The 24,833-nt window shown below is 45.3% G+C and overlaps 2 protein-coding genes across 13 annotated transcripts in view; one reads left to right on the plus strand and one right to left on the minus strand.

The window, feature by feature from the left end:
- The window catches only part of DSCAML1 (DS cell adhesion molecule like 1), a 107,500-nt gene extending 103,064 nt beyond the window's left edge, over positions 1-4,436 (plus strand). For all 6 annotated transcript variants that reach the window (XM_039341811.1, XM_039341809.1, XM_039341810.1 and 3 more), the window contains 3 exons: positions 71-265; positions 1,258-1,569; positions 2,225-4,436. In XM_039341811.1, coding sequence (XP_039197745.1) covers positions 71-265; positions 1,258-1,569; positions 2,225-2,667 — 950 coding nt within the window. In that variant the 3' untranslated portion in view covers positions 2,668-4,436. The remainder of the gene's footprint in view (positions 1-70; positions 266-1,257; positions 1,570-2,224) is intronic.
- Positions 4,437-4,520: 84 nt separating this feature from the next.
- CEP164 (centrosomal protein 164) overlaps positions 4,521-24,833 on the minus strand; it is a 29,521-nt gene continuing 9,208 nt past the window's right edge. The window contains exons 9-25 of one of the 7 annotated variants that reach the window (XM_039341817.1): positions 21,944-22,075; positions 20,715-20,931; positions 20,004-20,081; positions 19,107-19,283; positions 17,502-17,624; positions 16,295-16,426; positions 13,520-13,588; positions 12,791-12,969; positions 12,375-12,507; positions 11,484-11,551; positions 11,134-11,338; positions 10,514-10,621; positions 9,915-10,029; positions 8,734-9,084; positions 7,580-7,655; positions 7,088-7,210; positions 4,521-5,723 (exon numbers count right to left, since the gene is read on the minus strand). In XM_039341817.1, coding sequence (XP_039197751.1) covers positions 5,624-5,723; positions 7,088-7,210; positions 7,580-7,655; positions 8,734-9,084; positions 9,915-10,029; positions 10,514-10,621; positions 11,134-11,338; positions 11,484-11,551; positions 12,375-12,507; positions 12,791-12,969; positions 13,520-13,588; positions 16,295-16,426; positions 17,502-17,624; positions 19,107-19,283; positions 20,004-20,081; positions 20,715-20,931; positions 21,944-22,075 — 2,386 coding nt within the window. In that variant the 3' untranslated portion in view covers positions 4,521-5,623. The other 6 variants (XM_039341818.1, XR_005556485.1, XR_005556484.1 and 3 more) reach the window with 6 other exon arrangements.

Raw genomic sequence — 24,833 nt, forward strand, 5'->3', positions numbered from 1 at the left:
CATAAGGTCCAATCTACACAGTTCTTATTTCTCCTTCCAAAGGCAGAAAGGCAGCCATTTTCTTTTGCAGATCCTGTTTCAAGGAAAAGTGTGAAATCTACACACAGTACCCGGAACAGATACTCCAGCCAGTGGACTCTCACCAAGTGCCAGGCCTCCACGCCAGCACGGACTCTGGCCTCTGACTGGAGAGCAGTTGGCTCCCAGCATGGCATCACAGTGACTGAAAGTGACAGTTTCAGTGCTAGTTTGTCCCAGGACACAGGTGAGTTGAGTTACAGCCACGAAACACAGCCTTCCAAATCCAGCTGCAGTTTGTTGTGGCCTGCCACCCCAGAACTTCCAAGAGATAAAAATCTTCTTTCCGCATATTTTGCGGAGGTTTTATTTGCTTATTTTAATTTATATGCATATAGAGAAACTAGATTCTTAAATGGTTCCACAAAATAACACATTAAATTAAAAACAACAAAAATTATAACATAAACCAGGCTAATTTTACTAATAGCTACTACCCCCTTTCATGCATCATCACACCAAGGAATGTCACTTACAACTTCTATCATACATCAAAGACTTGACAGAATAGTCAGATCTAAGTAACTCTTCTGAACACCAGCAGCTTGTTCACGATCTGAATTCAGGTGCAGGACCAGGAGAGGGGCAGCAAAGGAAAAGCCATCCATCTGTCATGGTGCCTTATTGTGGGGTTGAAAGGGTATCCTTTCTTTTGGAGCTTAGTGAACAGATAGAAGCTTCTGGGAGAGCTCATTGCAGGAGTTAAATCAAGAGGTGATGAAGAAATAAGTAGCTGTGAACAGATAACTTCTTATCCAGAAAGTGTTGTTACTAACATGCAAGATGGAGTTGCACAAAAACTTTCCTAGCCACAGCTGCCTTCTACCCCTTGAGCAGATGTGCAAATCCAAGAGGATCTCTTTATTTCTGAAACATTTGGGGCTTAGGGAGCATGACTCTGTCCAGAAAAAAAGATGGGATACCACTAGCTTCCAATGTCGCATCCACTCATTTCTTATCAGGATTGAACTTGACTTTGTTTGTTCCTGCCCAGATCTTCAAAGACTCTGAGATAATATCTCCACCATGTCTCTTCTTTGGCTCCAGAGTTAGGAAGTGCAGGAACTGTCTTCATGCATTCCCAGCTGTTTCTGCTTAGCAAAGGAGAGTGGGAGAGCAATTAACTGGCTTGCAGGTTGTCCTGGCAGGGTTTGCATTGTCTCCCTCTTGTTTCCACAGACAAAGGCCGAAACAGCATGGTGTCCACAGAGAGTGCCTCATCCACTTATGAAGAGTTGGCTCGGGCTTATGAGCATGCCAAGTTAGAGGAGCAGCTGCAGCATGCCAAGTTTGAAATCACAGAGTGCTTCATTTCTGACAGCTCCTCTGACCAGATGACCACTGGCACCAATGAGAATGCTGACAGCATGACTTCCATGAGCACTCCCTCTGAGCCAGGCATCTGCCGCTTCACAGCCTCTCCTCCCAAACCACAAGACAGTGACCGTGGCAAGGGTGTAGCTGTGCCTATCCCTCACCGAGCAAATAAAAGTGAGCTATGATGCAGCTGCTGCCTTTTGGTGCCCCAAATGAAGAGCTCAGCCCCAAATAGCGACAGCATTTAGGCTTGTATACTGCCCCATAACGCTTTACAGCACACTCTGGGTAGTTTACAATGTCAGCATACTGCCCCCAACAATCTGGATCCTCATTTTACTGACCTTGGAAGGATGGAAGGCTGAGTCAACTTTGAGCCAGTCAGGATCGAACTCCAGGTTGTGGGCAGTCTGCCTCCAATGCTGCACTTTAGCCACTGTGCTAAATCAAGAGCTCTTGATTGCAGCTCTTCATGAGGCAGCTCAGGACAGTCTTCCCATAAAGTGTTTGAATGAGCTTGGATAGTGGAATGGGAGGCACTCTGTACAGGGAAGAGCAACCAATCTTCAAGTTAGGTAGTCAGAGCCAGTCTGAGAGCTTTAGAAACGGGGATGGTAATGCTTGCTGGCGGTCTGAAGGGGATGCGGGGAGGGAGTGCTGATGCTTGCCAGTCGCAGAGTGGGCTGGATCTTTAGACTTCTTTCACCTGCTTTGCCTTTTCCCTGAAGGAGTTGCTTGTTTTCAGTGGACTGGATGAATTTTTTCTCTGGTCCTGTTGCATCCCATTTATACTTGAGTAACCTCTGCTCACCTTTTCTACCTTTTACAGGTGACTACTGCAACCTGCCTTTGTATATGAAATCTGAAACGTTCTTCCGCAAGCCAGACCTTCAAGACCCTTGTCCTGTAGTGCCACCCCGGGAAGCCTCCATACGAAATCTGGCTCGAACCTATCACACACAAGCAAGACACTTGACTTTAGATGCCAGCGGCAAAGCCTCGGCTGCACCACACGCAACTGCAGCCACCACCTTACCTCAGAGAACTCTTGCCATGCCAGGCTCAGCCAGTGGTGCCCCTCTTGCTGCTCCCACTGTTGCTCCTGCCCCGGCCCCTGAACCTAGCCCGGGTCCTGCTGCTGAGCCACGCTTGCCTACGCATAGCAAAATTGGGGGGTCCAAAGACTCATTATTAGAAATGAGCACATCTGGCGTAGGGAGGCCACAGAAGCAGGGAACTGGTGCCTACTCCAAATCCTATACGCTGGTCTAGAGTGGGTAGGAAGGACAGATGTGGTTCTTTCTCCAAGTCATTTATACTGGAATTAAGTGGAGCTCTTGTACAGAATGGATTTTTTGTTTTTGTATAAATGAAACTATTTTTCTCTTCTCCAGAATTGGGGGGGAAGTCACGAGGGCTCCGAGCATTTGCAGGAATTTCTTTTATGGAAGAAGCCCTGCTCTCCTTTTAGTGTTGTGGAAGAGAGTGCTGAATTCTGCTGGGCACACGCTCTTTCTCATCCTATTGCCCTCACCATGCAGACTTTTTTTTTTTTTAAAGACCCCTTTGGGAGACACTGCATGTTGTTTTACTGTTTGGTAAACTATGGGATTTGCTTCCAGTTGCATCTGCCTAATACTTTTTTCTATTTAAAAAAAAAGCCAGCGCAGTGTGCAATAAAAGTTATGTTTCTATAACACGAGAGTCCTTTGTTTGGTATAGGCTGATCTCCAAGAACAAACAGGAAGCTGTGATGCAGATGGCAGAGGCAGCTTTGAAAGAATAAATTCTGGAATCCTATTTCAGAGCCCTTGCAATTCACATCCTCTGTTTTAACATGAATTAAGCTATTCTAGGAAATGTCAGATATTAAGCAGATCATTATTTTATATATACATCTCTTAGGCATCACAGCTATTTAAAAGCTGTAATGTCTAATAAAACCTTTTAAAATGCCATTTTCCTTTCCTTAGCACAGTCAATAAAATAGGAATTGTCAGACAGGGAGAGACAGTAGGCCACTATTTTTTTCTTACCGGCAAACAAAGCTTCCAGTTGTTAGAACCCCTCAAATGGGTTTAGTAGGGCAGGTTCAGGTGGGGAGAGACCTTGCATCAGCTCCCCTGGTTGGCAAGGAGAGTTTCAGACCGGGCAATGCTCCACCTTGCCTAGCAGAGGGCAGCAAGTCCATCACTAGAGAATTCGTTTTCCCTCCTGGATGGCCTTTGTCTGAGCAAGTGAACTGTTTACTGTAGGTGCCACGAGTAAAGACAAATGCAGCAGCCAATTAGATGGCCACACTGGAAGCTGCCACCATGCAAGACATGGTGGTAACCTTCTAAGCAGAGGGCTGGGATGGGAAACAAGCTGGTGGCATGTCAATACAAAGACCTGAAGACTGGCATAGAAATTAAAAGTCCATAGCCTCCCAGCCTATCAGCCGCTTGTATTGCTGAGATATAATATACAATGCTGTACAACTTTGTGCAAATGTCTCAGAGTGATTTACTTCCTGAGAAGGGAGGTGGGTTATTGAGTCCTTTGCCCTGTAATGTCACACAGCTAATTCCATCATTCCCTAATAAGAGGATGCAAGCGAACTCCCTCCTCCCTCTGCTTCTGATCAAAGGGACGGATTTACCAGAATGCTCCCAGCATGGGATGGAACTTCACAGCCAGCCTTCAGCAGAGACGGGGCTGCCTGATGCTAGCAGCGCTCACTCAACGGCCTCCCCGTTTCGGAACCTTTCATCTTCATTCATGATGCCGAGGCAGGTCACCTTCCAATGGTGCCCACCAGGGGAGAGGGAAAGGGGAGGGCAAGGATTAGGCATGGAGCAGAAGGCACAGGACTTCTGCTCAGCATAGAATCTCTACCATTTACATTCCGATTACAAAAGGCCACCAGAAAAATCTGGCTGAAGCTGATCTGCTGGGTATCCAAAGAGAGACACACTTTTCTCCTAGCAATCTCCATGATTGCCTCTGCCTTGATTAAGGAATGGAGCAACTCACAAAATAACGTTGGGACCAGATGAAGCGATGCAAATGTGAGCCATTTTAGAATCTGTCTGTAAAAAAAATCTTCCTGACTGCAGCAGGGAAAAAGCAACAAAGCCATGAAAGATGTAGAAAAGAATACATTTAATCAGAATTTAAAAATACAGTTAATAGCTGAAGGATGCACACCACCAGTCCTCTGCTATAATATGCATTTCATTTATTGGAAGGCCAATAAAACAAGTCCTTCCAGTCCTGGTACAAACAAGGACAGGAGAAAAGTTGCTGTGGACTACCCAGAGGGAGAGATCTGCCCCACAACGGAGAGGCCTGAGGCCACTTGTAGCACCAGCCCTTGGGGAGGATGGTTTCTGCTGTCTGTTTAGACACATGGTGATCATTGTTTGAAAAGCAACCCGAGATCAGCGGTCCACTTGAAAACAGAGGTGGGGGAGGGGAGGTTGTTGAAAAATTTAGCTTTCTTCTGGCAGCTTAATCAAAGGATATACCAACCACTTTCAAGGAAGAGTACATTGGGCCATTGCCTGATCTAATTTACCCCAAATCTCTGTTTACCTTCTGGTGTTGCTGGGAGCACCAAAGAATCTGCCTAGTGAGTGCCATGGATACAGTGCCAGTGCTCCAGACAGCATACCAGCAGGTTGGGTACACGAGTCCTTAGGAAAAACAGAAACCAGGAGTAGAAATGAACTCCCAGAATCCAGAAGCACCTGGGGAATTGGACCTGCTCATGACCTGCTTCAGCCTCTGCAAAGACTGATTTTGTAGTTCATATTCCCAGTTGCTGCGGGAGCAGAAGCACGCTGCCAGCCCCTTCAGCAGTCATACCTGAATAGTGGGTTCTGAGATGCGAACGGTGACAGTGGAAAGAGGAAGCTGAGCAAGAGAGAAGATGTTGGCCCCTCAAGCCCCTGTCTTTCAGATGGGCCCTTTCTTTCTCTGGCTTCCTAAGTATGGACAGGTAACCTACCAGCCACCTTTCTCCATTCAGCACACACGTCTTTCTCTTTTACATTTATGACGTTTCCCTGGGATGAAAAATCCACAAAAAGGCTTGAATTAATTTCCCAAGAGAAATATGGCTAAGAATCAATCTCTGCAGCCCAAAAAAACATGTGGAGGCTGTTGGGTACAGAGATAATAATATCATATATTGATGTTCGACAGGTAGCCAGGCTTTTTGCAGACAAGCAGGATTTTTGTCCATCTAGAAGTGGTAGACCTTGATCTGATTGTTCTCATCCAGCCCAAGCTGCACCAAACCGGAGCCACTGCTGGAGGAATGCGAAGGACTCGGCAAGAGAGCTCTGGCAACTTGAGTGAAGGAAAAACAGAAGGACATGGCGACAGAAACTAGAAAGGGGCGGAAGCACTCTGACCACAGCCAGGCCTGGAAGAGAACTCCCCTAGAAATGATTTTTTTTAAAAAAAAAACAACACCTGGGCTTTCTATTGCCATGCAGCTGGTCACAGACCAAATTGGAGGGATACGTTTCATTAGGAGGATTCAGAGAATCAGGATTCATCTGATTCTCACCCCAAAAATCAGGATTTACCTGAAACAAAAAAAGGGTCCACTAAATCACTCAGAAGCAAATCCCTCCTAACAACTCAGGAGAAACTCCGAAAGAACTATGAATGTACAATAGAGTCCTCCCACTCATGCTATCTGTCCTATTAGTAAATCAGCATGGCCAAAAACAAAAAAAAACAAACAAACCACAAAACAAAACCAGAAATTGAGGGTTCTGAAATGGCCAAGTCAAAGCTCAGATTTAAATCCAATTGAGATGCTGTGGGTGATTTAAAGCAAGCTGTGCATGGCATGAAACCCCTCAAGCATCACACAGCTGAGCAAATTTTGCATGGAGATGCGGAGAAAAATTCCTCCAAGTCAAAGCCAGAGACTGGTAGATAGTTATAAAAAATGTCTACTTGAGGTGGTTTCTGCCAAGTGGAGAAATACCCATTATTAGAGCCAAGGATGCACTTCCCATTTCCACTGAAGAAAATCTGTTAATTTTTGGATGAATAACTGATTGCAAAGTCAAATTTTCATTGTGTCTTTGTTCAATTACATCATCTTTAACCTTTACATATTGTTGGAGTCAAGCTAATGTATTGATAAAGTCCACATATGTAAAAAAAAAATTACAAGGGGTGTACTTACTTTTGCACATGGGAAATTTGCAATTATATTTATTTAAATTACAGAATGGATGACAAAATGTAACTGATGCACGTATATTATATCCTCTTTATCAACATTGTAGATCAAATATCTATAGATTGAAGTATGTTGAAAAAGTCAAAACTTTCAGTGGGGTGTTTTTCTTACTTTTTCACATAACATACAAAGCTGTGAGAGAAGGGAAGGATGCACAGCTTTGTTGTCTGCAGCTTCATGAGAAGCTTGATGAACAAATCTGATTGAAAACGAAAAGGGCAAGAAACAATCTGCCTGCCAGGCCAAGCCCACAGCTGTGTTCTAAACTCCTCTCCTGCCTCCATGGATACAAACTGTAAATGCAGATTAGTTTTATTGCACTTGGCCAGTATAGACACAGCTTATTATTTTCAGCATCTCTCAATCTCAATGCCTTTTTGGGAACTGGCTGCAGTGGGAGATATCAGTTAACAGCTACGGGACTTAGTCAGGACAAAAGGATACCCTTTGCAATCATGCTTGAAACCCTCCAGCCATTTCTTATTGGCATCAATCATGCGCTGGATGTTTGACTTCTCAGCCTTGGAGCCCTGAAAGTGAGGGGACTGGAACAGGCAGACTTGCTCGCTGTTGGGAAGCAGGAGGTGGGGAGAATCAACCAGGAAAAGTGGTCAAGCAGCAGACAAATTGGTTGCGTTCAAGCAGCAACCTTAATCAGGTTGGGTGAAGAACCAGGAGACCCATGGAGGCCTGTGGGGAGGGTTTTTGCTCTTCTGAGAGCACTGTTGATATCAGAACAGGCTTAATTCTCTCTAACATCTTGCTGGCTTCCTCAGATCTGAGGAGGACATCCCTTCTCTCTCCTGAGCTAGAGGAGGAGAACATTTTTCAAGTTGCAAAATGGCTACTCTAAAACACTCCCTAGGAGACAGATCTTGTTTTATGTTAGCTGATATAGTCAATGCTGTAAGGCAAAACACAATGATCTCAACTTACCCAGTTACTCCAGTTATTAAGGAGTCCAGCTTTTCATCTTGAACACCGAGCCCACCACATGGCAATGGAAACTTCCCTGAACAGAAAAGACTACATTTACCAAATAACAAAGAGCTTTCCATTATTAGAACCATTCAGAGTCTAAAGGCAAGTTGTATTTTTCATCAGACATCAATCCATTCCAAGAGCTTTGGATTTTTCAAGTTTCTAATAAATCATATTACTTATTCGAAATCTAGTCTCCAAGAGCTGGGTAGATTTCTTTAGATGCTTCCATCCCCCAAACTCCATGTTTGGAAAACCAAATTAATTTTGGTTCAGACACTGGGTGTTCTTCAAAGAATCCTTTAGGAAAGATTTTTTCAATAACTAAAAGGTTTTCTTTACTACTATTACATCATAGAGCTCAACTCAGTGCTCATTCTTAAACTTAGATCAGTCATCGATCAGGAATGGAATTGGATTGCTGACTAGTGAATAAACAGAACACACTTTATAGGTAAATAAATTCTCAGCTTTTTCACATAAGAGAAATCATTCTACAACAGGTTCAACCAACCCACCCACCCAACCTATACATAAAATCTGTACTAAATAAGAGCATCAGCTTGCTGATTCGCACACCTTTTGAAGAAAAGGATTCTACACCATGGACCAAGGATAACTGAGTCTTAAACATCCTCACTTGTAGATCTTACGTTAGTCCTTGAAGATGATTTTATTGAAGATGATTTTATTTCTGCTCTTGCCCCACTGGTAATTAAAAGCAAAGACGGTCATCTGTAAAGAAAATTTCCCATGTACCAGGCTCCAAATAAAACCTACTACTGGGAACACAATCTTTAGAAAATGCTCAGAATGCTGTTGGGATAGAAAACGAAAGCACCCAAAAGAGAAAATCTCAGGCATCCTTTGAAAGGAAGTCTCAAACAAGACAACAGCTCCTAGCACAGCTGCAAATTATGGTGTCACACGGACTCTCAATAATCCAAATCCTGCTTCTGGAATCTACCAATCATGCCTCATTTTTGGTGAGGGAAAGGGGGAGAAGAAACAAGCTCTGCTGGTCATTTCAGCTGAAACATGAGCCCTTCAACCAGGAATAGAGTTCAAATTGGCATCAAAGAATCATGGTGGCAAGAATCCACTCTCACCTGGGAAATACTTGAGCCATTTCTCCATCAGCAGACTGTCCACAGACTGTCTGCTCACAGCAGCAGAACTGGGACCTGAGTTACACCAGGCTGACTGAAGTCCAGTGGAAGGTGCAAATGGTGTGGCCGAATAGGCACATGCCAGGGAGGTATATGCAGTCAGAGGAATTCCATCCCTGGCCAGTGGAGTCAGTCGGCCTTGGGTGGAAGTTAAGAGAGACTGCTGGCTGTTGAAGGTACTCAGGAGATGAAGGACACAGTTCAGGTCACTGGTGATGCGCTGCAGTGACTCAGTCAAATACTGAATCTTGTCAAAGGGAGAAAACTGGACATCTGGTTTCAAGTCAGCTGCTGTGAAGGGGAGGGGAGGCAGGGAAAAAACTATTGATTATTACTGGACAAAGAATACAGAGGTAATAAAACTCCAGACCCAGAAAAATAAAATCCAGCCACAATTTGGAATTAAAAGCTTCCGGTATGGAGGGGGGGCAGAGAGAGGGCGGTAGCTTTCTAGAAGATTAAAGTTAGCTATTCAGACCAATTTAATCCGCTATTCATCCACACCGAGAAACTAGAGGAAAAAAGACCCTGTCAAAATCATCAAGGAAAAATAGGGCTGCTGGTGGGAGTTTATGGGGGGGGGAGTCTCTCCTGGCAACTCTGTAAGGGAGATGACAAATAAATGACTGGACTTCTACGGCAGGGTTTCCCAGTTAAGGTTAGGAAGGTACAGAGAGAGACAGTCCAGGGACAGGTGAAGAACCTTTCAGTTGCATTATTATGATAGATCCACCTTTCCCAAAGTCTCACTGTATTGTTTTCATTGTTCATTTGTGTTCATTTTGGATTTTTAAGAGAGTTATGTATGTTAAGATTGCAGTAAAGGGGTGTGTGAAAGTTTAGGAATGTATTCTATAGCAACACTTGTGTTAGGAAACACAAATCCTGACACACGCCACGTCTTTTTGGCAAGTAGGAAAAGTGGAACTATGGGTACAGTGTGTCCCTTCTTCAGCCCAAATGCTTTCCAGATGTGTGGCCAGAATTCTCAGCAGCTGCAGATTAGCTGAGCCTGAATGGGAATGAAAGGGTATCCACCTGAAAGGTAAACAGGTTCACAAAAATGAGTGTAAAATCACAGATTGTAGGTTGCTGGTCTTAGCATTCTTCCAAACACTTACTCTTGTGAGGAGACCGATCAGCACTCATAAGGCTACTTGTGTCTTCAGAGTCACTGAGGTCAAAAGTCACCATTTTCTTGCAGGCCACTCCCTTGATTGTATCTTCATCAGAAAACTAGTAAAGAAGAAGTGGTTTTCCTTGCTGTTGTGTCTCAACAACTCGGGATAAAAAACAACAGCCACTCATCACCAGACAGGGCCAGCTTGCTTAGTTTCTTTGACTAGGCCAAAATCGGCAGTAGAGCCAGGTGTTCGCAATTAGCATGATCCCCAATTGGGTTGCGGGTTACTGGCAGAGACAGTGATTGAAGCACCCAGGCCACCTTGTTCAGCTCCATCTTCTACAAGCACATCCCATAGTTAGATCTCAATCAATTTTGAATAGGCAAAATGACAGGTAGATGCCCTGGCTGATTATATGACAACAACATGTAAAATGGGACCTCCCCACACCCTGAGATGTGGTAAATAAGAGTGGGACGAAAGCTGCTCTGACAGTTCAGAGGCTCTTTCCCGCTACTCCTTCCCACAAGGATAAGCAGCTGCAATGGCATTGAGGAAGACTTGGGGTGCTTCCTGGCTGGCTCCAACAGAGCTACCTCTTCCAGAAGAGAGGTCTCCAGTTGGCTGAGCCTCTCTTCTTTCTTCTTCAGGAGTTCCTTCCCTTTCCGCATGGCAGATTTCATTTCATCTAGCTGCCTCCCTTCCTAGGGGGAAAGAAAGTCATACTGCGGTAACAGAAGCCAATAAACGAGGAACTTTTGTTAAGACCGATTTAAATGTGTGCTGCCACTGTTATCCAATGTTAAAGTCTTCTTAATAACAGTGTCTCCTCATCTGTGAGCTGCTGCTTGCAGGGATGCAAGCATTGTGGGAAAGGAAGGGGCCACCTGCTCAATCCTCTCCCCCCCCCCAAGTGGTTTGCAGTGTGACTCATTGCAAAGGCAGAAGGGGCAGCCCTTCCTCACTGCACGGCCACTTGTCCAGCTGCCAAACTGCAGCAAGGCACAGTCCAAAGCAAGCCAGGTGGTTTCCCCTTCGATGGTATTCTCAACCCCAAAGGAAGCTTTCTACCACTACCTGCCCCTTCCCCCTCTTTCTCAATCCCTTTTTCTGCAGGCACCAAATAAAGTTAGCATCGCCAGGGTGAGTTGTTCCAAAGTTCAGCCCAGGCTGATGGTTTCAAGAACCGCCTTGCTTTGTCTAACTCACCACTCACCTCTTCCAGGTTCCTGTGCACTCCCTCTAACACCTGAGAATGGACTGAGTCTTGCACAGCTGGTGTTCCCTGGAGACCACCATACCAATGCTGCTTTGCTGCTCTCAAGGCCGTCTGCCTTTTTCTCATGGAACGAGTCTGGCACACCAAGAATTCCTTTGCTGTCTTCAGGGAGGCTCCCTCAGTGGAAATGTAGTGTCGTACTCTGTAAGAACAGGAAGAAAAAAAAAATCTGAGCAAGATTTGCTGCTTAAAAGAGGCCTAATAGCCGCTCCCCTCTCTCCTGTCCCTATAGTCACAGATACCACACGTATAGTTATTTCAGGGTATCTTTCCCCCCACACACTTACTGGTTCAGGAGAAGGCCGTTTTCTTCATTGCTTTTTGGTATTTCAGATGTCATTTCTCTGGAGGAAGGCTTAAGGATTAAACATTTTTAAAGTTAAGTAATGGCAAATGAAGCGGAAACATCAAGAACAAATATATGGTGTGGTTCCTTAATGGAGGGAGCTTAAGTCAAAGCAGTGGAGTATTAAGTAGGCAATATTATTTCCCATCTCTTCTCAGCCAGAGGATCTTCCTCCTGCTTACATCAATATCTGGAATATCTGATCCATATGGAATCAGACAGACAGTGATTTGTTTCTTCCAGATGGTAACAGTGAAGGCCTCTCTTTTCGGCAGCAGGGGGTTGGTTTTCACAGTTCCACGACCAAAGAGCCAAGGGGGAATCCCACACATTTTCAATAAAGCGTGCTTCTTTAGGTACTCCAGTCCCCGCACACCAGGGCCTTTCCCAAATTTCGGCCTCCCCAGACCTCTCTTCTCCAGCCCCAGAAGTCCATTTTCATAAGATATACCCTGCAGTTCAAGCCATATTTGAAGCACTCCCCCACCCACCCACCCCACTTTCAAGAAGGTGGAGGAAGTGACTGTGGGAGTCTCTTCTCCAGTGTAGCGACTGGTTAGGGTGGCATCCCTCACAAAAGGTTTTGTCTTTCCCATTCCTCACCATCCCTTCAATATTAGCTGTTTCCTTTTATAGGCAGAACTGTAAGGCATTTAACAAGAATGCTGTCAAGAAACTATTAGAATGACATGCTATAATATATATTGCTTTTCTTGATCTATATTCTCACTGTAAAGTCCAGGTTGATCTATGCCACTAAAAGTTCATTTTATGGAGCAGAATGTTCCCCTTCTATCTGGTTCCCTTCACCTCTGACCCTGCTTCCACTGACCTCTGGATAGTCCCCTTGTAGGTCTTCCACTCGGAGCGCTTCTTCCTTTTCCCTTGGAGAAGTTGCTTCACTCCATTCTTTATCCAGTTTCTTTAGCAGCTCTTGCTTGGTCCTGATGGTCTTCTGCAAGTCACTGAAAGTGCCAAGGAAAAAGTCAGATGCCACCCAGGATCTACCTCTGAACTTCTGGCTCTCTCCTTTGGGTAGTGGCCAATTCTTGTTCAACATTTGGAAAGTGAAAGTTGAGAAACATTGCTGAATTCAAAGCACGGTGGCACAAGGGCCTGAAACACAGTGGACACCTCCAGGTCAGATTCTCCACCAGTCACTGGCATAGCTCTATATGTACGTGTCACATGGCTTATTACCACATAATGCCTGGTCCATTCCTGCTTGTCTAATGAAGAACATCTCACCTGGTACACCTCTCAAGCTGTTGGCCCTGTATCTGAAGCAATTCCACCTGAGACTCCAACTTTGTTTTCTGATCCTGGAGTTCCGCCAGAGCTCTGTGCAGCTGCTGTAAGGTATCTTCAAGATTCTCCTGTGCTTTTTGACACTCCTCAAGGCGGGAATGAGCTGCCAAAGCAGCTTCCTGGAAAAAAAAAATAAGGGGGGAGGAAGAGGGAGAGTCTAGCAGATACAACTTTAAATATCCAGTTGACCTGCAAAGCTTTTTGGTAAGGTTGGTGCATCCTTGGCCACAGATAGATGAGCAAATACTCAACTGCAGCAGTGCAAAAGGGCAACTAATCCTGCCAGCTTGTTTCGATTCTACTACTGCCTTCCCACTCATGTCTAGAGAAACAGCCCCATTAACTTGCTCCAGGCCAAAAATCCGTTCTGGGCAATTTTCTGGGCAAAAGCTCTTGCCTGCAACTTTAGAAAACGACCACCAGAGAAGACTCTACTGCTAGTTGGAGAACAACAGCATCTCCTAATTATCAGCCTTAAGGTAGCCCTCAGGTAAAGAAGACCGGCTTAGAGTCAAGAGACGGAAACCTGTACCTAGAACTGTGCTGCTTCTGCCTCCCTATTGCCTCCCTCCCTTTGGCCATTTGCATTAACTGCAGGGCAAGACTTCCCTTATCTCATCCTATGGAAAAAGAGATTCCTAGCTCATTGCAAGAGCTGCCAGTGCATACATTTCTTTCTTCTTCCAGCTGCTTCTCTTCTTCTAGGACCTGCTGCCTTTTCTTCTTCCAGGCCTCCTCCTACACATAAACGAGAAATAATCTAAGTAAGCTGGGAAGACCACAAAATTCCTCCCTAGGGACAAAGGTTTACGGGGGCTAAAAAACCGGACCCGCTGCCAGCCCTACATGTATGTTCCAGAGCACTGATTGGCCTGGAGTGCCCAGTAGTGTGATTCAAATAATTTAACAACCAGTTCTCTCTGAAATCACAGAACCCTTTAAGAGGTGCACGCCTAAAAACCAAGCTAGGGCGGGGGGGAGCTGCCCCATATGCCCGGCACCTGCTTACTTCAGGGTCCTCGCACCCAGGCCACTCCCCGCTTGGTGACCTCCCCCTGCCGGTTCAATGACCTGGCTGCCCACCCGCCTCTTTCCTTTCACTCCCCTCCCGAGCCAGACTGCCATGATATGGAGGATGGACCTTACCCAGTCCCCCTCCACCATTTTGGAGTCTGGGGGGAGTGATGGTGAAAGGCTCTGCCACTGGTGTGCAACAGCCATGTCTGCTGCTGGAGGGGCTTTCTTCGGTTCCTGCCGTCCCTGCCACCCTTGCTTTGCCCCACAGATCACTGCCACCTCCTTCTCCTCCGCCAACTCTCCCGTGGCTTGCGTCATGACCAGGGGGCACAAGCCTCCCCTGCCGGCTCCCTCTGCCAGCCTTGGTATCCCTCCACCAGCCTTCCATCGCCGCCATCAAGCACCTGCTTGCATGAAGCAGCAGCCCATGTGGGCTACCTTCTTCCCAGCCAAGAAAGAGAGAAAGGGAGAAGGGCGGCTTACGGTAGCTTCCTTTGCTTCCCCGGGTGTCTTCCTTCCTTCCTTCCTTCCTTCCTTCCTTCCTTCCTTCCTTCCTTCCTTCCTTTCCTTCCTTCCTTCCTTCCTTTTCCTTCCTTCCTTCCTTCCTTCCTTCCTTCCTTCCTTCCTTTCCTCCCTCCCTCTCTCCCTTCCTTCCTTCCTTCCTTCCTTCCTTCCTTCCTTCCTTCCTTCCTTCCTTCCTTCCTTCCTTTCCTTCCTTCCTTTTCCTTCCTTCCTTCCTTCCTTTCCTCCCTCCCTCCCTTCCTTCCTTCCTTCCTTCCTTCCTTCCCTCCTTCCTTCCTTCTGCTGGTCCGCACTTTCTTGCTGCCCTGCATCGACCGGTGTCACCCTTCTCCGTTCTGGAAGTGGCAGCCCCATTTTCTGTCGCTTTCTTCCCAGCAGAAGGGAGGAAAGGAAGGATGCTTCATATGGAAGGACGCTAAGCTCCGGGAAAATACTCCAGCTGGAGAAAGAAGGCCAGGCTCCCCTTCCCTGATGGCTCTGCAAAGCCCTTGAGAAACGGATCCACTTCCTGCAGGTTCGGCCTTGGCACCCACTTTGGACAGCAAACAGAAGAGCTTTGCTCTTTTTCTCCAGGAGGCCCTTTGAAATTGTCCTCTCTGCTTCGCTTTTCTGCCTTAAAATCCAGAGCAGACACTCAGCTTCCTACAAAAATCATACCGGTAGCTATCGTATCCTCAGCTGATCAGGAGGAAAAAGTGCCTGCTCTGGATTTTAAGGCAGAAAAGCGATGGGGGGGGGGACAATTTCAAAAGGCCTCCTGTATCAAAAGAGCAAAGCTCTTCTGTTTTGCAATCCGAAATGGGTGGATGCCGAGGCTGAACCTGAGGGAAGCGAATCCGCTTCTCAAGGGCTTTGCAGAGCCATCAGGGAAGGGGAGCCTGGCCTTCTTTCTCCAGCTGGAGTAGTTTTCCCGGAGCTTAGCGTCCTTCCATACGAAGTGTCCTTCCTTTCCTCCCTTCTGCCAGGAGGAAAGCGGCAGAAAACGGGGCTGCCACTTCCAGAATGGAGAAGGGAGACACCCGCCGATGCAGGGCAGCAAGGAAATGTGCGCAAGAAAGTGCAATGGCAGCAATGGAGGGCTGGCGGAGGGATACCAGGGCTGGCGGAGGGAGGCGGCAGGGGAGGCTTGTGTAGATTTATCATAACCAGTTCGCTGAACTCAACAAAAAATTAGATATCAGTTCTGCCAAACTGGTGGGAACCGGCTGAATCCCACCACTCAAAGCACCCCTTGGACAATTCAGGGCACCAAAGACTGAGGACAGCAAAACCTTATAAGGATCAAGAGCTGCTTAAGTTTCATCTCAGGCTCTATGCAGGAAATTCTACGTCAAAGCTGTGCCAATGTTCTTCCTCTAGAGGAGAGACTGATAAGCCAACAGAAAATAGTGGAAAAGGCATTCAGATGATGGAGGTTTTCCAGAAAGAAAACGTCATCTGTCCTCCCAAAAGATACCCATGGAGATCTGTGTTATCTTCAGCTAAGAGTCCAAGGGGCCATGTTCCGTTCTTCACCACTGGTGCAATGAGCTACACAGCTGTGCATGTGTGTGCTCACCTGGGCAGAGAGTTGAGCTGCTTTTGTCTGGGCATCTTTAGCTTGGAGCTCCAGCTCCAGTTCTGCACCCTGGGCTGCCTTCTCCTTTAGGAAGAAAGCCTTAGGAGATGCGACCTCTCTGTCAAGACCCAGACCAAGAGGACAGCCACATCACGAGGATTGAGGAAAGAAGAATGGGGTGTCAGAGCAAGAAGGGAACCCTCCCCTTCTAGCCATGGGAAATTCAAGAGGAGGTCCAAGGAGGTGGGAGTTACAGCCAGAGAGGCACCCTCAAGCTCTTGAAGAAGCACTGCCAGGGTCTACCTCTTTTGCCCTCCAAAGGCTCACCCCCTCACCATTTTCCCTACCTGCTCCTGGTGCTTCTGGCGCAGCTCCTTTAGCTTCTCCACATGTGTCTTTTGCAAAGCTTCTTGCTGGGCCTTGATGCGCCCCAGCTCCTCCTGTAGCCTTGCAAGCAGCTCGGCCTTCTGCTTCTTCTCCTGCCAGGTATAAGAGTTGACATGACTCAACACGAGGGAGGGAAACAGTAACTCAGACTTTATCACCACCCACCTGGACTGCTGCAATATGGCCTGCGTAAAGCCATTTTTGAAGACCACCAGAAGGGGCAGATGGTACAAGATGCGGGGGCAGACCAGAAGTAAGCTTGGCACCGACTATCAGGAAGGTGTTTCCTCCAGCCCAAATCAATAGATTCTTCCTAAGAGAAATGGCTCGGAATTTCCCTTTCTAAGGAGATGCAGAGGGCTGAACCCAAAACACTAATTTTCAGTTGCAGCTCACCTGACAGCTCCCTTCAGAGGTAAATTCCTTTTCTTTAACTTTATCTATGGAGTTATCTTGATATCCTTCAAAAGCCCTATAAAACTTGGCTGTCAACAGGGAAATGGTGATTTAATGAAATGGCTACTTATTTGTAGTATGTATCATCTCTCCTACCTTTTTAATAATTGTAGAATATAATTAATACAATTATTTTATGGGTTTCTTAATGGTATGCTGCCCAGGTTTTGTGAGGTAGGCAGCCACAAAAATATGAAAAAATGTATGTATGTAAATATTTGTATCCTGCCTTTATTATTTTTATAAATAAATCAAGGCAGCGAACATATCCAGCACAACTTCCTCCTCCTCTTTCCCCCAAACATCAACCCTGTGAAGTGGGCTGGGCTGAGAGGGAGGGACTGGCTCAAAGCCATCTATGTGAACTTCATGGCTAAGGTATGACCTGAACTCAAGTTTCCCACTTTCTGACCTGGTGCCTTAAGCACTAAACCACTATCTATTAGCTTGCACACAGTTGATATTAACAAAAATTACTGTGGATGTCTTATGCTGAACTTTATTATTACTTAGCACGGATGTTATTTTGGATGTTCTGTTGTTAACAGCTAAGAGTCTTTAATAGAATACAGTGGCATAAAAGTCTGATAGACAGTCAGATAAATATATAAAAGATGTTTACAAGCTAGCTCCATCTCTCCCTCGGATGCTGTGAGTAAAACAGCTATAAGCCTATTGGAGCTTTTGCATCCAACTTATTAGTAACCTTACCTTGTCCTCATGTTGCATCTGAATCCTAACTAGAGTCTCCTGGTGTATCTTCTGCATTTTTTCCAACTCTCTAGCATGTTCTTGCTCAACCTCTTGACGCTTCTCTTTCAGAAGATCACTGAGCTACGGTTGGGATAAAGGCATCCAGATTAAACTGCTGTTATTCCCACCATCATCACACAATGACAACAAAAAATGCTGCAAAGCTGCAGTAAAGAATAGCACAGCTACTGTGACCTTTGTGCTGGCACAGGTAGTCTAATGTGTTGTGAGAGTCTGGCAACTGAGTTCTAAATGGCTGCCCTTGTATCTATAATGAACCACCTGCCTCCACCCAGCTCTTCAAGAAAGAACCTGGGGCATTCTGGGGCTTCAGGGAGCTGGCTACCAGGTAGGCTAGAACAGAAAATCAGCTCTACAGGAAGACCAGGATGGCGCTTGATTGAGATTGGCGATCATAACCTTACAAATCTCACTGTGGTATATGTCCCTTCCTCTATTCCAAGGAATTGGGGAAGGGGTTGCCTGAGCCAATTCCTAATATTTTCTTATTTCCCAAACTTAAATAATGTTGCAGTTCCCCTTACCTAGGTAATAGTTCTTATGTATTCCTATCCCCTACTCTCTACACCGTCTTTTCTTGCTTTGTCAACAGCCTCAGAGTCTAAGAGAGAATCAGTGGCTGACTGGAGACACCCCTTGTAGCCCTGAGGTATTTCCGATGAAAGGATCCCCATGGGCTTTAACTGGACTTGTCTTTCCCTTTTAATGCAACAGAAGTGATGGGCCCTTAACAAGGTTGCCCACTCTAGAAGCCTTCTTATGCCAGTGCACTTGCTCTCCTGCCTTTAAGGATCTAACTGAGGGCCTAACTTCTTCACAAGGCATCTGGAAGCTACAGAAGGTGCAGAGTGCGGTGGCGCAGGCAGTTTTGGGGTGCCCAAGAATGGGCTCTGTAACACCAATGCGAGCTGCATTGGCTGCAAATCTGCTTCCTGATGCAATTCAAGGTGTTGCTGATCATCTTTAAAGCCCTTCATCGCATGGGTCCAGGCTACTTGAGGGACCCTGTCAGTCCATCAGGATTGGCCTGTCCCACGCGTGCCGGCAGAGGAAGGCCCAATTATTCTGGCTGGTGGGGTGCAGGAGGAGGGCCTTCTCTGCTGTGGCTCCTGCCCTCTGGAATATCGTGGCCCTCCCCCCATGTGAAGTTGGCCCCAACCTTCCTAACCTTTTGTAAGGGCTCTGCCAGTTGGCCTGGGCCCCAACAGGCAACAGCACAGTGGAAGTGGTTGATCAAGTAACAACTGTCCAATCTCCCTCCACTCTGCCCCCACCCTACCCATGTGTCCTTAGATTTTAACTTTTGATTTTAGTTTATTTGTGTTCAAATGTACATGTATAAATCCATTTTTTTTAGGACAGTGAGCCGCCCAGAGTTATCCTGTGGTAAGATGGTGTCCAATAAATTTTATAAATAAATAAACAAATACACTGAGAAGGGAACATAACAGTCTAACTAAGCAACAGATCCTGCACTAATGTGCAGACTTGATCCTGCACATTAGAGATCACGTTGTAAGAAGTATGGCGTTTCCTTGTTACCTCTCGCTCATACTCTGCTGCTTGATGTCTCTTCTGCTGAACCTTTTGCTCCACACTCTTGAGCTCTTTCTGAAGTTCTGCTTCCTCTCTTCTCTGAGCCTCCATTATTTCCATCCGGAGGGCCAGAATAACCTGGCCAGGAGACAAAGCAGGAGCCTTCAGGGATCTCCAGCCAACCTGCATGGTGTGCAACCCACTAGAGATTTTTCCTAGCTAGTAGGTAAGACCATTTGCTTTTCTTAAGCTAACCATAGTTCATTAAGTATTTAAGTCTGTGTTTACAGAAATAAGCCTCTGTGTCTGCATGAAGAACTTATGAAATTCCAAAAGAGTTTGCACAGGGTGTCTCCCCATTCCCAACAGTATACTCAAGTTTAAGCCTGGCTTGCATATTTCCTTGCTGTTTCTGTCTATAAAAGCCACATGCAGGGAAATCCATACTTTCCTATCTTGATATATTAGGATTGAAAGAAAAGAGCTGATCTGCTTGACAAGAATGTCTTAGCATCCTATGTTTTGCCTGTCTGATACTAAAAATCCCACAGTCCTCCTGACAGACAGGCCAAATACTAGGCAGACATAAGAGACACAGTGTAAATGTACAAATTAGGACGGGGGGAGAGATTTATACAGTTGCCAGTACCTCAGAAAATAAGCATAGCAAAAACAAAAAACAAAAAAACACGGCCATCAAATAAAGGAAAATCTGAGAGACAGCCTCAGTGGTCTCTGGGCCTCAGAACTCTTCTACAGATCTTAAAAATCCAGATGAGGTTCTGCATGGCAGAAACAGCATGAAGGAAGTACCTGCTCAGTTTGTGAAACTGGGATGAAAATTGGAGACCCCAATGCAGCTGCACATATCTTGCTCCGCCCCTTCTGACATATATGTCTCACCTTCTGGTGCTCTTCTGCTGCTGCCGTTTTCTGTTGCTGGATCTCTGCTGCCAGTTGATCCTGCAGTCCCTGGAGAGCCTGCCGAAGGATCAAGGAGGCAGCTTGTAACTAAGTCCATTTATAGCTTTCAAATTTGGAGACAGGCAGATATCCCTGATCTATCTCCATAAATATTTTCACAGTTGTTTTGTATGACCAGTGGTCCACAAATGTCTTCCTGACTTGTGTCCCAATCTACCTGTTGAATATATCTCCTTAATTTTCCTTCACGGTTACAAGCAGGGATGGGAAATTGGTTTTGCACTGACAGCCAAATTCTTTTTGCAATAATAGTAAAACCAGAACTAGACAGAACTCGCCCAATATCATGCAGCAAGTTCCATCCAATGTTCCATCCACACCTGAACGTGGATTTGCCCGTCGTGGCCCAAACTTCTAATGCTGTAAGAGACTGCTTTTCTATCACTGCTAAACTTTCTGAAGGAGTTTGACCTGATGAGTATCAGCTCACTGAATTAATTTCTTCATGGACACATTTTCCGAGAATGATTCCCCCTTCTGAGACCCTGTAATGTGACAGTTTTCACAGGGTCCACATGTCCCAATGGAACACTGTTCCCAGGCAGCTCCAATCTTACCCCAGGGAGCTTCTTCTTGTTGCCCAGCACCTGGGAGGGGTGCATTCTGAATCTGCAACCCAAAGCTCCTCACCAGTTCCTTTTCTCTGCACAACTTCTCCCTCAGTTCATTCAAGGCCCTCTGGTTTTCCTGCTCCAGCACCATCTGTTCAGCCTGCTCAGCCATTTCAGCCTCTTTTTTTATCCGTTCCAGAGAAAGCCACTTGTGCTCTTCGAGCTTTTCTCTCTCCTGTTGCTGAAAGGACTCTAGCTCCTCTTTCAGCCGGGTCAATGCAGTTTCCTGTGCCAGCCTAGAAGGAAGCGACAGAGAGATAAGCAAGAAGGCTTTTCTAAGCTTTCTCCAGACAGCCTTTGCAGGCAGCAAGCCGAGCTCCTTGGGATGCCTTGGTCACAGAAACCCTGCCTTGCATCAACATTTTGACCAGGGTGATCATAGGGCCAAGGAAACCGCAAATTGGAATTCATGGGCAGAGAATCTAGAATTCTGTCACCAGAAAATAGCATGCAAAGTTGCCAAAATTTTCAGCAACATTATTTTTCTTCTTCTTGGTGATGGTGGGAGAGCTTCTGTAGAGGGGAGAGGATTTTATAACAGACCTCTGGGACCAAGTCATGTACAGCTATGAGCTCTTCCAGTTGTACAGAGTTTCAGGGAGAAAGCCTCACAACTCGTCCGCTGAGTTTCCCAAGGAACCTCCAGCATCAACTAGTAGAGGAAGGTGTACACAGAGCACAAGGCCAGAGACCAAGGACAACTAGCAGTTGGCAGGGAAGGTTGATCAGGGAAATACCATCAGTCAGCAGGGTGTAATTCAAGGTGCCAGTAATCAACTATACAGGCCTACCTAGCACAGGGCCAAGTTATCAGTGGTACTGCCGGACTGTTCCTGCTTGCCCTACCAGAACTAGCAGAGAGAGCTGCTTTGGGTCCCTTTTGTTAAAGAGTCTGATCTTGCTGGGCCTGGAGTCTTGCCTTCTTTGTTGCAGCACCTGCCTGTGACACAACATCCTTCTGGGATTCTGTATGGCCCCAACACTGACACCTTTTATAAGGTACTAAGTGTATAAAAAGTATAAAGCCATGAAGTGGGTGTCCATATATATAATTTAAAAAAATAAATACATAATTATTGAATTTTGCTGCTTAAGTGAGATGAAACTGCAAAATCAATCCTATCTTACCCATGTCCAAATGCTCTTGTCTGACATAAAAAGCAGCCTCACCCAAGACGTTTCCCATCCACAAACATTCAAAACTAGGGAGAATGCACACATCGGGCAGACTTAAATGCAATCTGGTACCTGATCTTTTCCTTCTCTGCATTCAACTCAGAACGCATCTCAGTTTGATGTTTTAGAAGTTCCACTCTGACCTCTTCCCTCAACCGTGTCTCTTCTTCCCGCCTAGTTGTCTCCAACTCAGTTTTCAGTGACCTAACAGATAAGCAGATAGTAATTTGGCATGTGAAACTAGCTCCTAAAAACAAAAAGAACACCACCACTAAAGTCTGTAGAAACCTTCAGCAATTTACAGTAAAAGCGAACAGCATGAGTTCTAAGCAAGGAAGATGTGAATGAGTAAAGTCAATATGGCTCTAGAGAAAGATTTTAAAAGTCCATCTTGCATGTATTTTGGGGTCAGCCCTGGCAACATTCCTTGAAAACAGAATGTAGAATCAACCGTGCAAAGTAAGTTGTGACATTTTTGCATGTGATATTCTAATCTTTACAACCCAAAGTCTCTGAGGAACCTTCCAATCTCATCTGTCCTTTCCCTTCTAATTCAATTTGTTTATTGATTAGTCATTCAACCATGTCAAGAAGCAATAAAAACAGCACAAGAAAAAGTGGAAAGCCATAGTTTTAATATGCTGCTGCTCCTGAAGTCAATTCCAATCTGTTCTAAGTGGCACTTAGACTTTTCTGGATGCTTTTTGATACAGAAGTCATGTTTCTCCTAGTAATATGCAAGTTCACTCCCAACAAAAGGCATGCCATGTTATTCTGACTCAACATTTCTTAGGTTTTCCTTCCACATCCTTGTCCCAGAAACCACTTTGAACTTTCATCTTCTTGCTGTCTTCTCATCCTTCCCCTTTTTCTGTTTACAGTTATCGCTAAACTAATCAGACAATGGATTGATTGGGATGTCTCCCCCATCCCACAGCTTGGTGAATCCCTGCACTCTTTCTCATGCCTATGTGGGTTATATTTTAGTCAAAAACTCTCTACACTTTCCCATCTCAAGACATTGGAGTCAGCTGTGTAGTTTTACATTTAAAAATGTGGCGAGATTTTGTTAGTTTAAGTGAACTATCAACAATATGCTAATGAAAACCAACTGTAATGAGAGATGCTGCAGACATCTTCACCTGGCACTTGGAAGATGCGATAAATTGGATAGGATAAAACAATTGAATCTCAACAAGAAATGCTAGTGCTCATTCAGAAGTTATCTAGCTTCCTGATTATTCTGAGTTAGTATCAGCATGGGATTGCATGCCCCTGAAGAAGCAAGGTGACTGCTTAAGCAGTCTCCTAGACTTACAGTTCTCTCTTGACCAGCAGCTGAACTCCATGGTTGGGGAGCTTTTGCCCAGCTGCAGGTGATGCACTAGTTGTGGGCCATCTTTGAGAGAAACAGCAACACGTAGTTTCATCACATTAAGGTTGGATGACTACAATATGCTTTGAAGACTACTCAGAAACTATAGTTGGTCTAAAATGCAGGAGGCTGCTAGCAGGGGGGACTCCTTTAATAACATTAGTCTTACCAATCAGTTTTGGAATGCAATTCAAAATGCAAGTTTTAGTCTATAAATCCTTAGAGGGCCTGATTCCAGTTATCTTAGAGACTGTTTCCTTCAGAGGATATATGCCTGGCCTGTGTGGTCATTGACTAACCACAGGGCAGTGACTATACACTGATCAGACTGCACCTAGAATATGAGTCTAGTTTTAGCCAGCATGTTTTAAGGAGGACTCTGAGATATGATCTATTGGAATGAATTGAGAGATATGCAACCCAAATGATAAAGAACTGGGAAAGAAAAAAGGTTTGAGGAATAGAGATGCTGGATGTTTACCATGGAGAAGAGAAAACTGTGAAGAGCTGATGTAGAAGACAGGCAGAATTTTTCAAAGTTCCAAAAGATGGAATGAAAAACAATGGGAACAAGGTTTGGTTGAACATCAGAAGAATGGGAGAGAAAATGGAGCAAACAGACTGTCTTGGGAAGAGGTGGAATTGTTGACTCGGAATTAGGAGACAGCATAGGAAGTATCAGTTGTGAATATGAGCAAATGGCCCTGCTGTCTTTGGGCACTTGCAGAGTCATGGATGCAGGGTCATGAAAGGACAACAAGGAAAACACCCAATGTCCTAACTCACCAGGGAACATACGATGTCTTTAGGGAAACACCCAAAAGGGAACATTTTTAGCTACTTCTGCTTCCTCCTTTCTTATCTACAGTATGCCAGACTTACTGGGTGAAATCTTTATATTATGTGTGTCAGCTTTGTTGGGTGGATTGCTTATGTAATCAGAAAGAATAAATACAAGGATTTCTTGTCATTTGAGGTTTCTCTCTTTTAGAGGAGCCTGTCTTTGTTCAGCTGAATAAAAATGTATAGCTTAAAGGCAACTTCTGGTTTCCTGTATTTTTTTATCAAGCAAAATCTCAGAACCTGCACAGCAGAATCTTCTCTGGAAGCCTTTAAACAAAGGCTACATGGCAATCTGTCAAGGAGGCTGAAGTAATGAATTTCTGACCTATGCAGAGGGTTGGTTCTACCAAATCCTTTCCAGTCCTGACAGTCTGTATTTTAATCATTGGTGACAGTCAATGTAGTATAACACTGAGAGTATTATATAGAAACCCAGTAGAAGGAGGTTCAGTCTTCACACGTTCACAGAGATCACTTAGTGACTTCACTGTAGCTCTACTGCATCTCTCAGGCTGCTCTCATGGGAATAACTTATGTTATTCTTTCATGTTTGAAACTTACTACGTTATAAGCTATTCTGGTTAAGAGAGAAAAGATGCATACAATCACAATGCAGGAATAGAAAAAAATGGAAGGAGAAGAATCACCAAAATATCAGGCAACACCAGAGTCCTACACAGAACACAAATCATATCAACCCAATCCACAAGTTATGAGAAGCCCAATGGATGTGTCAAATATCTT

This window comes from Crotalus tigris, unplaced genomic scaffold (assembly GCF_016545835.1).
Source record: "Crotalus tigris isolate CLP2741 ecotype Arizona unplaced genomic scaffold, ASM1654583v1 scf7180000017771.5222438, whole genome shotgun sequence".
Lineage (NCBI taxonomy): Eukaryota > Metazoa > Chordata > Lepidosauria > Squamata > Viperidae > Crotalus > Crotalus tigris.